We start from the raw sequence: 16,283 nt of genomic DNA on the forward strand, positions 1-16,283 counted from the left end.
GCTCCAGAAAAGCATGGTTTTCAGCAGAGTTTTATGTCTTGTCAGAACAAAGACTATTAAACAAGTCAGGGATACATTCCTTCAAGGTTTCAAAAACAAAACAAAACAAAACCAAAAACAGATCATGTACACAGCAAGTCAGTATGGCCTTGGCACCTGGGAAGGGAGTCTCGTCGAAGGATTACCAGCACTGGTGTCCCAGGTGGGGAAGCATTTAATCTTTATGTTTAAACATGGACATTCTTTACTTCTGGTCAATGTGCCATTCTCTTAATAAAGCAGATGTACAGTGTACATTTGACAGGCCATGAACAGGCTGTTCTAATTAGCATAAAATTCAAGTTAACTCATACGTAAGCCAGAATGACTTTTCCATATCTCAGTATATGAAAATTTCTTTTATCATTGGTAGCCACTGTTTTAAGGCCTATGCCACCTCCAGTAGCTGCATGGATGCCCTGCCATACTCGTGTAAGGATGTACCTAGGGGTGACTGGACAAGATGTTCTAGCCAGAATCTGGCAGCCCTGAATGTGGGCTGTGGGTGTGGTACACCCAGTACCCTCCCTTTCCCCATCTCCGAACCCCAGGGTTGCTCTTTATTTATTTGATTCTAGTTTTGACTGAGGGCAGGGGGGCTGGACTGTGGTCCCAAGGATGTGTGCAAAGCTTCACTGTACCCTCCTTACACATCTCCCTTGTCCCCTCAATCTGCTCCCCAACCCCCACCCTGGGGCCAAAACAGCCTCTTACTTCAGGGCAGAAGTCCCTCTGGTTGTCTGCCTACCACCCTATACACAGAGACATACCCCATCTCTCATATTAAATGAGCCCACACACAAAAAGCCAAATGCAGGACAATATGTATTTTTAAAGCACATTTTTCATATTTAGAATCGCCGCGTCCAAAGATTTCTTTTCAGGGACCTCCACTGGGAAATTCTGATGGCTATTACATGTGTATATTTATAAAAACATGTGTGGATTATCGCCCAAGTTTATTCTTAGGCAACCTCAATGTTCCGGCAATCTATAAGCAAACCACAGAGAGAGAGAAAAACCCAGAGCCAAATGGAAAAAAATAACTACTTCTTGGCTTATGATTGCCAGGGTTAGAACACTTTCAGGTTATTCCTTAACTATAATTGATGCCACTGTCTCAGAATCCCACCCACTGCCAGGGTCAAAGATTGCTGTTACACAGGAAGGGTAGTCTGTAAACTCCCTTCCTTCATTCAAAATAAACTCGGAATAGACATCTGGCAAGAAGGGTTGTGAAGTGGGAAAGAAAAATATTTTTCGGCTGACAGCTCTAAACAGACTTAGCAGAGGATAAGGACCTATGGATCTTTTCCAAACACCATTTTTTTTTTCCTACTTAAATGGTATGTAATTCAGGTTATTCCAGAAGGATGAAAAGGATTCACAGGGATTCAAACCGATCATTCTTGAGAAGTTTAGGTATTATTGCTCTACATCATTAAGAGAGCAAAAGTCTTTAAAATAGATGAGTATTGCTTTCCCACAAATCAAAAACCCTGTGTCCGCATTTGGTGTCTTTTATCATTTCTCAAAATGGAATTTGCTCAAATCAGATCTCAGCATCACTGAATGGTAAGTGTGTGCAGAAGCAACACGACAGAAGGGCATTCACCTTCCACCAAAAATGTCCTAAATGGCTTAGCTGGTAAAGAGTATTACGAAGAGATAGCTAAGATAGATCAAAGTTTTGATCTTAGCGACCTGTTTACTTTGCTTAGCTCTATTTTACACTGGCCACAAACTCACCTCTCTCAAACTCCTGTTTCTAAATAAAGAAGGACCAGGAAACAAGGCATTAACAAACCTGACACCAAAAGCAGGAGAACACAAAGGTACTGCTGCCGGTGGAAAAGGCGCCTTTCCATAGACATGAAACTTACAGGCATTTCACCGCTCTTTTCATGCATTCCTTCCGTGTGGCAGGTCCCGGAATCACAGGAAGAAACGAGGGATAGCCTCCACTCAGGAGGAACTCGATGTGTAAGAACAACAGAAACGATAATGCAAGTCCAGTAACTGAGGTATGAAAAACAGAGGCACTAACCCCAGCCTGGGAAGGCTCTCCAGAGGTGGCACAAGCTGGAGGCTGGAGTGGATGTCATTTTAAAAACTGTAGCCGATGCTAGTCCAATATAGTAGCTAGCTAATGCAATTTAATTTCTTTTTTTTGGGGGGGGGAGTAATTAGGTTTATTTATTTATTTATTTAATGGAGGTACTGGGGATTGAACCCTTGTGCATGTTAGGCACTCACTCTACCACTGAGCTATACCCTCCCCCCCAGCTGATGCAATTTAAAAGACCAATATGAGCCACTTAATATATTATTCTTTTCTTTGAGGGGGTAGGTAGTTAGGTTTGTTTGTTTGTTTGTTTGTTGAACAGTGGTACTGGGGATTGAACCCAGGACCTCATGAATGCTGAGCATGCGCTCTAACATTGAGCTCTACCCTCCTCCAATATATTATTCTTGAGTTTAAGAAAAATGGGACGCTCAAGCAATAGTCATCTGGGGATCTCTATTGTATGTAGCAATAAGATGGCATCAAATTCTTTGACCCTACTGCTCACTTTTGTTGTTGAAGATAAACGGATCCCTGGCCCTATACATAAACTGGAATAAGAACAGGTTTAGAATTTTGTCTCACGATAGGACTTTCCCCTGTAAGACATACAGGAGACGTGGTTTAAATGAACCAAGTGATTCTCCAACTTTCAAATCGTGGTTTTACATACGGGAAAACAGTGAGACAGAAAAGTTCATCTTAGGAAACACTCGTCCATCACTGATGAAGTCCCATGCTCCATGAAATAAGTTAATCATTTTATTATTTTATTTTATTGTGTTAACATTTAAATTCTTTCTTTTTTTTTTTTTTGGTTATTGTTGTTCTTTTTTGGGGGGAGGAGGGGAGATAATTAGGTTTACTTATTTATTTTTTTATTTAACAGAGGTACTGGAAATTGAACCCACGACTTCTTGCATGCTAAGCATGCGCTCTACCTCCGAGCTACACCCTCCCCCCTAAATTAATCATTTTAAAGTGAGCATGTTTACTATCTGAGGTTCCTTCTAAAATCCCCTTAGGGAGTGGGGGGGGGGCTATAGCTCAGTGGTAGAGCGTATGCTTGGCATACACAAGATCCTGGGTTCAATCCCCAGTACCTCCACTAAAAAAAAAAAAAAGGAAAGAAAATAGTTGCAGAGAATACAGAGTCCAGAGCCTACTAAGCTGAAAAATAAAACTCCATCTTCAACCTTGCCAGCCAATTAAAAAAAAAAATTTTTTTTTAAATTAAATCTCTCCAAATGGAAGGTAGACCAGTAAAACAAAGCTTTGTAAATTAGTGAGACACTGTCGCCACCTTGTGTTTAACAGTCTTCATTACACTCACAATACAGTGAAAGATCACACTTGGGATTCAACAGTTACAGAATATAGCTTTATTAATAGAATTTTACAAATAAAAACATTTACAGTCCACATAACTTAAGGTATTTTCTTTTCTAATTTATCCTCATAACACCTGAGTTATTTAAAAAACACTGTGATGGAACTGCAGAACTGTAAAAGGAAATATGAATAATAAAAACCTAACCTCTCTCTTTTGCAAAAATCAGTAACTTTTTGTTTTCTAAGTGGATTCCAACATACTACCATCTCCACATTACCACGGGGAAGAGGACTTACTAAAAACAGACCTTAGGATACCAGAACAGAGAAGCCTTCTTTTTTAAATCCAGGGTGAAGGACCAATGAAAGACCCTAGTTGACCCTATACACAAAACAACCTTTGGGGCAAGGACAGAAGGCAACCTGAAAGCCAGGGTGAGTGAGAAGCAACAGAACCCTTGCTCCTGGGTCACTGCTGCATGTGACAGACTTTCCTACAGTTATCCTTCGTAGGAGCTGGTCCATACGGGGCAACAGAAGTTGAGGATGTGAATGCCAGGGGTGAAAAAGTCCTCAGAACTTGCTACTCTTCAGACTTCTACTATGTACAAATGCTTAAAACAGCAAATCCAACGCTTAGAAGTCACAAAAAAATTGCCATATTTTCAATGCATGAGGCAAATCTGTTGCCAATGGCAACATACAATCAGTTGCACGATTTAAGTGTCTCCACCCCTCCTAAGTTCCAACTAGACTGGCCTCTGGACCAATTACAGTTTGAAGAGAATTTCCCTTTGAGGCAGCTGTCAATGAAAGGAAAGTTCTTACCATAGACGTGCACGAGAAGGGAAAGCACCCTATCGCTCCATCTTTTACTTTTTAATTTGTTAAAGATTACATTTTTGAGCTCTTCTACAACTAGAAACCCACTAATTCTTACTTAGTATTCTACTTCAAGAATAACGGTATTTGTAAGGAATGACAGATCTACAGGGAATGCTAAAATTATAAATTTAATACATCGATGAGAATTAGGGAAGCAAAATCTTCTAAAGTCTTAAAGTTTTTGAGTGTTATTTTCTGCTAGCTCTGAAAGCAGTTTGAGAAAAATAAAACAGAAAAGACAAAGAATCATTTGAAAACACTAACAATAACAGGAATAAGGATATTATAAAAAGTTAAGATTCCAACATTCAAGGAATTGATTCTTTGGTAAAAACTGGACCATAATTCTACCAGGAGTCTGTCCTGATAATTCATCTAGAATCTTGAGAACTGAGTTTTCCTTCCTCTTCCGCCCATCTCAAATCTATCAAAGCCAACAGGCAAGATGAGAAAAAAAAGTTAAAAAGCATCACTGGAGGTTTTCCCGCTCATGTTCTTTTCAAGAATGTTCCTGGTTTGAGGGTTGTTCCCCAGGAAGAAAAAAAAAAAAAGAGTAGATGCTGCTTTTAATTACTATAGAATGGAAAATTTTCCTGGCAGAACGGAAAAAGTCACAGGTGGTGGCAACGAACCAGCACCTGCCAGTCACGTGCACAAGTCAGTTTGCGAGCACAGCCCCTGGGCTGCAACTGTGGGCACCGCTGAGGGAGGCTTCTGGAGAGGTCGGCTCCCCAGAGTGGCTAAAGAATCTCACATTATCAATATGATAATAATAAAGCAATTCACCTAGTGAACTTGGGGATTAGCTCCCCTTGCAGCCAGAGCGCCGAGGAGAGGGCTCCACAGGGCCTGAGGCTGGCCTACAGTCTCACAAACGAGTCTATCCGTCCATTTTCTGAAAAGAGTTAGAGCAATTTATATTCCAATTTGATACAGGATTCGCCCCTTCCTGTTTGGGGGGAGGGAGGTGGGGAAGGAGGAGGAGCCCAGACAGCGCAGTGTAACCAGTAGGTCCTCTGTTCTGCAAACACCAGCGGTGCCCCCATCCACGCTCTGGGCCTTGTCTCTCAGAGTTCTATGGCTTGTACTGTTGTTATTTATGGAATTAACAAACCCTAAATGTCACCTGCACTGATTCCATTTCTGATTACCCTTGTGGAAAAGCGTAAGCTGCACCCCGATTCTCTGGGGCAACCTGCCACTTGGCAGCAGAAGCGGTGACCGGGGAGGTAAACGTGTGCAGTCTCCCCTCTGCAATGAGCATCATGAATGTGCTTAGAATGTGCTCCCAGGGAGGCAGCGGAAAAGTCTCTCAGGAGATGGGAGTGTGGAAGGGGAGGTGTCTCCTTTCTCTGCCCTCCAGTCTGTCACTGCCTAAAAGGAGGGGAAGTTCAGCCACAGAACTCTGTGTCTGCTCACCTGGACGGCCAGGAAACCCCAGGTGCAGTCAGAACCAACGCCTGGCGTCCCCGGGGGAACAAGTAACTGTCCCAACGAGACACACACCATCGGGTCTACTTCCCCCCCTCTCAGGAGGATCCCTGCCTCTCCTTGTCTGTTTCCAAATTTTAGTTCTCTTTGACAAAAGAAGCAAGCAACTGCACAGCTTGGAAAAAACAGGAGGGATTCCTGTCGTTTGTACCTTTTCTGTAAAAACAGGCGAATTCATTTAAAAATGGGTCACCTTGAGGCCCAGGATGCACAGTTAGATTTATGGGCCCCAAACTATATAGATTCACCACACTTCTGATATTTCTAACCGAGTTATGACTCTTGGCTATATTTCTGCATCGTAGGGCCAAGGATTCAGAACGTCTCAGTGCTGGTTGGAAGAGAAAGAGGTCAGAGTAACCAGAGAAAAAAAGTTAGGCTTGTCTTTTCAGCTGCATTCAGTTCCAGAATCACTCTGAGAAAGAAGAGAAGGAGAGAGGCACTACCTAGAGGCTGGTTACCAGGGCAGCTTATTCCTAGGACAGAGCATTTTAAAAACAGCTGACACTTGAATGCAGGAATACAGTCCGTGTCACAGTTTTTAATAGGACTGCCTCTTCCGAGGAGCTTCATGGACGAGGCGTCCTCCAGCAGGGGACAGGATAGCCCGGGGCCAGACCTCCAATCCCGCTGGCTCCAGGCAGGGCCCTACCCGATCTGGATCTGTCCTGAATACATGGTAAGGAGCAGCATGATGGCGAAACCAGTCAAGAGGCCCAGGTTCTGGATGACAAAGGGGACCAAGATACTGCCCTTCCTTTCATCCTCTTGGCAGACCTCGTTCATCTCGGGGAACTGGGGAAGAGAGAAAAACAACAGAGCTGAAGTTCCCGTCTGAACCTGTTCGCAGGACATTCAGTGCGAGAGAGAGTACCTGTATTTATACCTAAGAATTGTTACAGTACTTCTTAATATTTATATGAGAATATCAACACAGACAGTAGCATAAATATTGTTTTAGCTATTATTTTACATAGTTAACATATACACATAATTGGCTTATAAGGAAAATCAACAGCAGCAGCCTCTAGAACATAAACTTAACAGCCTTTCTCCAAGGTGGTTACTGCCACTTTACAACTATTGAGGAAAAACAAAGTACTGCATGTGCGTGTAGCCCTGGATGTGTTCAGATGCTGGCTAAAAATAGCCACTTTGATAAAAATTACTGTGACCTTTTAAAAGCACTTGAGGGGGGAGGGTGTAGCTCAGTGGTAGAGGGCATGCTTAGCATGCAGGAGGCCCTGGGTTCAATTCCCAGCACCTCCACTGAAATAAATAAACACATAAATAAACAAATCTAATTACCCACCCCCTTCCAAACCAAAATGAAACAGATAAAAGCACCTGAAAAGGTCTTTTGGCTACCAAAATGTTGTCATGTGTTTGGAAAACTGAGTATCTGTGTAAGGAACCAGAGAACAGAGCTATGACACAAGGCCTCCTGCTGTTGGTCAGCAAGGCAGGTGACAAAAAATACCCTAACCCCAGGGAGGGCCACCCACAGAGGAGACGCTAAGATGTTTCCCTGGGCTGAGTGTAGGCGCTTATCATCGCATCAGAAATACTACTTTCCAAGGTTACGGAAAATAATTCATGCAAACATGCCAAAGAACACGTCATGCCAACAAACAAGGAAAGAAATCAACCAGTCAGTTATACAAAAGATGCAACAACAAACCAGACCCCTCACTAGCAAACTCAAAACTACTTAAGTGGTTATGTCAAAGGTTAGCAGGTCCAGCACAGGGTACACTCTCAGACACTGCTAATAACGTAAGGAAGGGTACATCTTTTTAAAAGCAATCTGGCAATACGTATTGAAAGCCCCAAACCATGCATCCCTTCTGAGCCAGCAGTTCTTGCTCTGGATAAGGTCACTCCTCTCACCAAATGACACCGCCACTGAGAAGGATGCTTTTTAAAGAGTATGCAACATGAAAAATGTCTGGGATACATTAAGTGAAAAAGAAACCAGGATATAACATTATATATTCAATGTGATCAGAGTTATTTACAAACAAACACAATGCACTGAGACAAAAAAGAAACAAACCCAAGTGGTGGTGGTGTTCTGGGGGAGAATAATTATGGGTAATATTCTTTCCTTCCTTCCCTCCTAGCTTCCTTCTTTTCATTTATCTGTAATACTTAAGTAAGGACACTGGAGCTGAGTTTGATCATTTTCTTTAATGACACAAGCTTTTCATCCTTTAAAATCTAATGTCTCCTTATGTCACTGAACTGTACACTTAGGTAATTGTGTGGTACGTGAACTGACTCCTCAATAAAGCTGTTATTAAAACCTAACTAATGTCCCCTTAGCTGTCTTCCCAGCTAATGACTTTAATAACGGATCCAGTTTTGCTTACGTGGCAGAAAGTACATTAGACTTACCATATCAGCCAGAGAGATATAAAGGAACATTCCTCCAGCCAGTGCAAAGATCCAGTTGGCAGAGAAGTGGTTGCTGGCTAAGATGCCAAAGGCCAGACCCACGTAACAGCAGCAGGCAGAGAGGAAGTTAAAGAAGAGAGCCTGCTGGATATTCATGCCGGCATTGAGCAGGATGACGAAGTCTCCTATGGCAGGGGAAACAAGAGGGGAGGGTGTGGGCAGAAGAGTCATACTACCTCGTGGGACACAGAACTGGATGAGGACAGACTGCTTAAATGATGGATGGAGACCGGGTGAAAATCAAGACAGCCCCCGACTGGAGACCACAGTGGCAAGACTTAGGGCCCCCTTCATCTCCACGCCGGGAGCCGTCTCCATCTGCGAGGCTGGCCATGTACTTCCAGCCTAGAGGCTGAAAGCTGTGTACATGATTTTCAAAAGGCCATTTAGCAATGGCCTCATTTGTCTTTTGATTGATGGTGAAACAGAAGGAGTTTCCTTCCTCAAAACTAAAATGAATGGTATTTTTAGGAAACAAAATTGTGACTGAGGGAAGTTAAGTAATTTGCCCAAAGTCATAAGCCAATAAATGGCAAAGCCGGGACTTGACCTTGAGTGTCTGTGCCTGCAAAGTCGGCTTTTTACACTCTCCCTCTGATAAAACCAAGGACCTTCCAAACCCTGGTTCATCTACCTCTATGCACTAGCCTTCTAACATCACATCTCAGCCTCTGGAAGAGTGGTAGGATCTAAGAGACCTGTACTGAGCACTCAGAAGAGCGTTATGGTGCGTAGGAGTCCTTTCCACCATTGTTTCCCTTTTGCTCCTCATGATAAATCAGAGAGTGAGGTAGGTACCATTATGAACCCCATCGTACAGGTGAGGAAACTGAGCCACAGGATGTGAGGCCGAAGGGAAACAAGCATCTCTGTAAAAACTCCGTCATTTCCAACGATCAATTTTCAATTATTCATTCAACTGTTAAGAATTGGTGGTTCGATTTCCTATAGCGTAAAGAACATGTTAATTGTAAGTGTTCTGAAGTCGGGGAGGAGCTGGCCACAGGAAGGATGCCTGGGCCAGTAATGGAGGCAGCCCAAGTGGAATGGGCTGGGAGGTTTCGGGGGGCTGAGGTGCACACACACTCACCTAGCTCGTGTGGGAACTCCTCGCAGAGGATGGCCACTGAGGTGCTGATGCCCTGGAAGACCGACACGGTGAAGGAGGCGCCGATGGCCAGGCCATCGATGAAATTGTGGAGGCCGTCGCTCAGGGTGATCATCCAGGCCAGAGTGCCGATGTCAGAGTAGCGGACACCTTTCAGCCAGTAGCAGGCGCTCTGGGAAGCCTGCAGGTCCTGGATGAGAGCCCAGCCCCAAGGCCCCAGGTCAAAGGGTGAGTGTCAAACCTGTCGTTACCGCTTAGGGGCCCCCGCCCGCCAAACAGCGGCCAGCCGACTGACCTGGACAGACAGCGAGCCCACAATGACCTTCTCATCCATCACGGGGGCCTTCCCGTCCAGCTCGCTGCTGCAGTGCTGAGGAATCATGTGGTCCAGATCCCCGTTCTGCAGCTTCTCTGTCACCCCCTCCTCCTGGTCCTTCTGGGAAGGCAGTGTCTCGGAAGCATAATGGCTATGTCCATGGTGATGCTGGAGGGACCCCAGGGAGGGGTCAGCACAATGCTCACCAAAACCACCCCACAGGGCAGGGAAGACCTCACTCCCGCCATCAGAAAAAGCACAAGCGGGCGATATGACAGGGACCTCGGGCAAGTTGTCAGAGAAAGCGGAACTGAGGGCACTGTGGGGCTGGTGGAGGACAGATCTCAGAGCAGTGACCTCAGGGCCCACACTCATTCCATCCAGGAGGCACTGCTAAGAACGTTTAGAGCTCCTCCTTGCAATGGCTAATTTTATTCCATTCAGCAACTTTTAGAGGATAATTACATGCCAGGCACCAAAGGTAACTTCTGGGGGACTATGCTGCCATCATCGGTTCTGTGTCCTTGCGCTCATACCTCAGACACAGTGCCTGTCCTTCATCTCCTAAAGGTATGGAATTCTATTAAGGAAATAATCTAGATCAACACACAGTGGGTAAATTACCGCCTAATAAAAGGCACACAGTTCAGATCTGGTTTCCGGTTTGCCCTCACCCCTTGCTAATTCCCTCCTGAGATGAAGTGGGAAATTCACTCATGAAATAATCTGTGGGTCTGAATCCAAGGTAGGAGGGTCCGGGCGAGCTCAGTGGATCGGTGTTGAGGTAACACCACTACCAGGACATGAAAGCATTTTAGAGATGGATGCTCTCCCTAGGGTCACTTCCTTTACCAACAGTTAAGCCTCACCTCATTTTTCTGTTTAAGAAGTATCTTCAAGATCTTCTCTGTGAAAAAGAAAAGATAAAAGCCCCCGAACACCATCGCAGACTTGGAGACATAATTATCTTCCAGAGGGTTGAAACCAAAAGCCTGTGGACCCCGGAAAACAAAGTGAGTTTAAGAATACAGAAAATCTTCGTTGGTCCCCTCTCATCTCTTAACTGCTTCCCTGACTCCAGGAAAGGAAAGAGACTGGGGCAACTCTGCCATCTCCCCAATCTCTTTCCAGCAAAACCTAAACCTGGATGTTTCCCTAATGTCACATCACCAGACCTGCTAGGTTCTGGCTTATTTTCTGATGCAAAAGACAAATCGTCTTTAGAATTTTAGTCTCGGGGAAAAACAGCCTTGGGTGTGATTTTCTGCTTTTAACGAGGGCTACCTTCATTTCCCCTGCTGGTTGGCTACAATGGCGAACTCTGCTGGCAAATTCCATGCTTCTGGAGAAGGGCACTAGTATTTGTTTTCATTGTTATCTAGCATCCCTGGCTGATCTGCCCGTAAACACCAGCGAGATGGTGTAATTAAACTTTCCAAAATGGGAAATCCTTTCCCCAGTTAAACAGTAAGAACTGCGGCATCTTCCTGACCGCAGACCTCCCAGCGACTACAAAGCCAAGAAAGCAGACTGTGACTGCACGTGTCAGTTTGGGGGGTTTTGTTTTGAGTTCTGGAAACTTCACTTAATAAGGGGGAGAAAGAAGAAGAAGAAAAGAATCCATTGGGAAGCAGACAGGAGCAAAAATCAGGAGAATTCTACTCCCAGTGATGCTCCTGATTTGTGTGTGTTGGTGGGGCGGGTCTGGGGAAAGTGACTGGTGACCTGCTCCTCTGTTTTCCAACAGGAAACGGGCCTCTCGAATCAGCGCCAGCTTTCTCATGAACGGGTCGCAGGTAAAAGTGACCACTGGTACCAGGGACTCGGGACTGCTTAAAGTCAAGTGTTTTTCCTTTCTGTTTTAAAGAGACAAAATGCCATCTCTACCCCTAGTGTGGTTTTCTACGAGACATAAAGGTCAAGTTCTAAAATAGAAATGATACATTCAGGCTGACTTTCCGGGAGAGTCAAATCACCTTAGGGGAAAGTGGGGCGAAAAGAGGCAACTAACAGTTGTTCTCCACAGAAAGCACTAGGATGGGAGCTCCTGTGCAGGTGGGATTCTGTATCTCGTCAAGGGATAAAACTTTACTTGTTTCCTAGACGTCACAAAACCACATCTTGGAAAACATGAACTGCTCTACGAAGCGGGGCGTCAGCTTTCTGTCTCACGTCCGGCTGGTCCGGACCTGTCAGACCACCCACAGCGCAGTGTCTCATACTTCCTGCCATCAGCGGGTCTGCTCAGAGACCATGCCAGATCAGAAACTCCTTCAAGGCCCTTTGCAAACCCTACAGACACCGGGCTCCTCCTTTGCGAAGGGTTTCTGGTTAGCCCAGGCGAAGGAGCCAGGGTGCTTGCTGTCAATGTGCGTGAGACCAGACTGGCCCCCAAACACCCTACTGAGGAGAACTGATCTTTTTATTGAAACTTATGCAACCTGCTGATGTGGGGGGTTTTGAGGTGCCCAAAATCCCCAGACTGGGAGCCGTGATCTAACTACACTATCTCCCTTCATCCAACAGATAGAGCACTAGGCACAGGCATGCTACAAACATTAACTCATGTAAATAATCCTCACAATATCGTCCTGAGGTCCATCCTATCTCCCCCATCTTACCTATAAGGAAACGGAAGCACAGACAGGTTACATGACCTGCCCAAGGTCCCAGACTTTGTGGCTGGTGGAGCTGGGATTCGAAGCCAGCTCTCACACTGACTCTGCTGCCTCTCTGAGCTCGTCCCTACGTCTCAGCATCACTTTCCAAAAGGAGAAGACCTCCTCTCTCTGCCTTCCATGGAGATGGAGGGCCCTCCCACTGTGCCCCGCCGTCCCCCCAGGGGACAGGCGTGCTCCTGCGTGAGGGGGCCCTGGCTTGCCATACCTCGGGGATGAGCTGGAAGAGGGCGTTGGAGTAGAGGGTTCCAATCGCCAGAGCTATGAAGTAGAGCAGCAGCCTCTTGTAAAAAGTCTTCTTCATAAAGGGCACCACGCTGGCCCCCATGAGGGAGCAGAGGGAGATGACGGTCACACAGAGGAGACCGTATCCCCACACTGCCGTGGGGGGAGAGCCAGCCCCACCCGGGACAGGGAGAGGGGCGAACGCCCCACAGCCCGGCAGCCACCATTTAGGTAGAGATGGAGAGGACGGGAGGCAGTGAGGGAGGTTTTGGTGGATATTAACAAAGGCGACAAAAAAGAAAAATCAGAGAGACAAGCAGGGAGGGAGAGAGAAATAGAACATTTGTTAGTGATTCAAGTCTGATGAAATTTCCTTCAATCAGTTTAGGAGAAATGGGGAGGAACCCAGGTGGCCTTGGAACCCTGTGTCTCCCACCCCTGCTTCCTGGTGGCCGAGTCCCGCCTGCCAGCTGCTGTGAGCTGTCTGGCCCACGGCCCAGGGGTGCCTGGGCCTCGTCCGAGGCTGCCCGGCAGACTTTGGACCCGGGGGCTCTCTGAAACAGGAAATGAGCTCAGGGAAGAGACCGATCGTCTCGCTGCCGTGTCTGCACGGCCGACCCGCGCTGTGCGGGCACACGTGACGTTCCCCCATCTGGTCTGCTCCGTGCAAGACACAACCAAGTCACATGTGCAGGGCAGAAGGGACAGGGGACAGGCAAGGCCCGAGGCCCAAAAATTCAGTTTCTTAACACCTCAGGTTCTGTTCTGTTTGTTTCCTTTTGCTTTGAGGGCTCCAGCAGAGAAAACAGAGTTCCAAGCTCACCCCGTCACAAGGTGTTCCCTCAGCCATTTCCCAGGGTCGCACACACTCCGGGCAGGACAAAACTGCGCCAGGACAAGGCCTCCACTGCGAGCGCAGGGGCGGAGTGTGTGTACCACGATTGTATTCCCATTCAACAGGCAACATGGCATTTCATTTCCAATCTTGCAAAACAATTAAATTTAATTTCTGGAGCTGAAAAAAATAGCCCAAGATGAAGTCTGCCCCGAGAAGCGTTTGCTGGATTCACGTGGGATCCTAACATGGAGTCCAGGTGGTTCATCTAAAACCAGGTTTCTTCTCTCATCACGAAGAAGGAATAGGCAAGGTAAGGCCTGGACATCCCAGGTGGTGTCTCTTCTGGGAGAGAGTCTTTTGACTGAGAAAGGCCGGGCAGCTGCCCACACAGGCTCTTTCTGGAAGGCGGCCACCGTCATTCCCAAAGGAGGTCCGCTCATGACCCATCGCCCCTACTGCACGTCCTTGACTGCGCTGACAGGTGGGCAGACCATCAACTTGGGGCTTATTTTTTTCAGCTCCTCAGCGCTTACAGTTAAAAGACAAAATTAACAAACATTTCAAAACAGTCAAGGAAGGGCGCCAGGAAGTCGGTCCTATCAGGAAAAAGTCAGGATGCAAGGTGCGAAGGACTGTGTGTCCCTTTCCTTTATTATATCATTATAATTTCGCTTGTTTTTGTAAAACAGTCCTCATTCTACATTTGGCCCTCTATGCTAATGGATTATGGCTGCTTTAAAAAAAAAAAAAAAGGATCGGGTACGCCTTAGGCCGATCCAGCTTTTCAGCTGGTAACCTCTTTCCTTCCACCTCATTTCAGGTGGATAAACTCTTGGCGGCCACACCTGAGTACTGCCAGGACCTCTACTTAGAGTGGGTCTGGAGGACCAAAGGCAGGGACAGCGACCACCGGCTCCAGCTCTCCTTCTGAGTCCTGCAAAGGCAGGGAAGGGACCCTGCACCGGCTCAGGAAAGGCACTGACTGGGGAAGGAGGCTGAGAGGCCCCCAACGTGGAGGGGAGGGAAGGGATGTGAAGAGCCTTGCATCTGACACCCCCTGAAGAGAACAGAGACAAACCTGGGTGCCCAGGAGTGAGAGGAGGCCCTTGAGATCCAGAGACAGAAGTCATTTGCATCCTTTGATAATGAGAAAGAAGTTAATGTTTCAGGTGGCAGCTGTCAGGTGCCCGAGAGCATGGGGTGGGGGCGGGGACGTGAGCCAGGGGTGGGCCCGGCGGTTGATGCCCCGGGGAGACAGGACCCGCACGTTTCTGGTCTACTGCACCTCTGGGATGAGCTGGAAGAGCGCGTTAGAGAGCAGCGTTCCAATGGACAGGGCGATGAAGTAAGTGAGCACACGGCTGAAAAACGCTTTCTCTGTGCACGGCAGGACGAGGACTCCCAGGAGAGAGGCCAGGTTAATCACTGAGACACTGAGGAAACCAAAGCCCCACACTGTGGAGGAACAAGAACAGATGGGGGCCTCCATTACCGAGGGTGGGGGTGCTCCTGCCACCTGGAGCAGCCCGATCTGAACTCGGCTGTGACCAGGGCAGGCAGATTCGCCAACCCATCAGTAAATATCCGCTAAGTCCATCTCTTGCTGGGTGCTGCAGAGAAGCCTAAAAAAATACACCTAAGTTGCTATCCAAAAGCAGCTCACCTCTGAGATGGAGGGGCAGGTGAAAACATGGAAGGCTAAATACCACAGGACCAAGTGCTGGGCAGCACACAGGATTTCAGAAGGGCGATCCAGGCCCATGGGAGCCACGCGCACGCCAGAGCACGGTGAGTCCACTGTGGCCAGAGCAGAGGTCCCGGGCAGGGGGGGAGCGAGAAGGATGAAGTGGGCTGAGGGCAGACTGTGAAAGGTCTTAAATGCTAAGCGGAAAACCAAGACGTTGGCCCCCTTTGTGGTTTAATGAAAACCAAAACAGTAGAGTGGCTCAGGGGCACCTCCAGGCTGGCCCGAAAGCCCAACACTGAACCATCACCGGCCACGCTGCCCAGTCTGGCGAAACGCTGGACCCGTCTTCTGAGCAGCACAGGACACCAGTATAGTCAAGACTCCAACTCACTCCTCCCACAGATGATAAGAGGGTGATAACCAGTTAAACATTCAGCAGGCCGCTCTATCTCATCAGCCCAGCGGTGATCCGGGCTAGCCTGCAGGAGGACTAGCATGGACACCAGGCCCTGCCTTCCCAGCCCAGCTCACCTTCCACTGAGCTGGGCCTCCCCTCCTCTGTCGGCTTGTCCTCCTTGTTCTTGTTCTTGGGGGAGCAGGCCTGGGAATCCAGCTGCTGGAGGATGGTGGGGCAGAACTCCTTGAACTCACTCTCCCCAATCCGCGACTGGTTGCTGAAGTCGTGGGCAGCGAAGAGGTCCCCAGAACTGAAGCACTGAAACGAAGCAGGAGGGGCAGAAAGTCTCTTAGGGCCCAAAGTCACACTTTGCCCCAGCGCCTCCCAAGAAGGAAACTAGAAGATGGTATTGTCCATAGTTCACGGAACCCACAGACTAATTTCCAACACAGTCCCTAAGCTTGAAAACCTGACAAGTAATCTTGGCAATCAGCCATCCATACATACCTTATACACACTCATCTGTCAATGGTTCTGGGAACAACTGAATTCCAATCATTATGAGCAAGGTGTGGGTGCTGGAAAGCACGCCTCTATTTGCATACCTGAAGATACAGCTCCATCCAGATACCAAATCTGGCTCCCTCACAATAGCCCAGGGAGCTATTACAGTGAAATGCAGATTTCAGATACTTCTCTGGAGCTACTGAGCACAGTTTTGTCCCCAGCCTGCTGAACGTGCTGTCAAGAGATTAGGGAAGGAAG

The 16,283-nt window shown here is 47.2% G+C and overlaps 1 protein-coding gene across 2 annotated transcripts in view; it reads right to left on the reverse strand.

Moving 5' to 3' along the window:
* Window positions 1-3,463: 3,463 nt before the first annotated feature.
* The window catches only part of SLC39A14 (solute carrier family 39 member 14), a 38,772-nt gene continuing 25,952 nt past the window's right edge, over window positions 3,464-16,283 (reverse strand). Inside the window, exons 3-9 of one of the 2 annotated variants that reach the window (XM_074355775.1) lie at window positions 15,653-15,836; window positions 12,580-12,749; window positions 10,563-10,685; window positions 9,673-9,861; window positions 9,360-9,567; window positions 8,210-8,394; window positions 3,464-6,607 (exon numbers count right to left, since the gene is read on the reverse strand). In XM_074355775.1, coding sequence (XP_074211876.1) covers window positions 6,461-6,607; window positions 8,210-8,394; window positions 9,360-9,567; window positions 9,673-9,861; window positions 10,563-10,685; window positions 12,580-12,749; window positions 15,653-15,836 — 1,206 coding nt within the window. In that variant the 3' untranslated portion in view covers window positions 3,464-6,460. Of the gene's footprint in view, window positions 6,608-8,209; window positions 8,395-9,359; window positions 9,568-9,672; window positions 9,862-10,562; window positions 10,686-12,579; window positions 12,750-14,719; window positions 14,890-15,652; window positions 15,837-16,283 lie in introns of both variants that reach the window. The other variant, XM_074355774.1, reaches the window with a different exon arrangement.

The sequence above is a fragment of the Camelus bactrianus genome, chromosome 31, assembly GCF_048773025.1.
Source record: "Camelus bactrianus isolate YW-2024 breed Bactrian camel chromosome 31, ASM4877302v1, whole genome shotgun sequence".
Lineage (NCBI taxonomy): Eukaryota > Metazoa > Chordata > Mammalia > Artiodactyla > Camelidae > Camelus > Camelus bactrianus.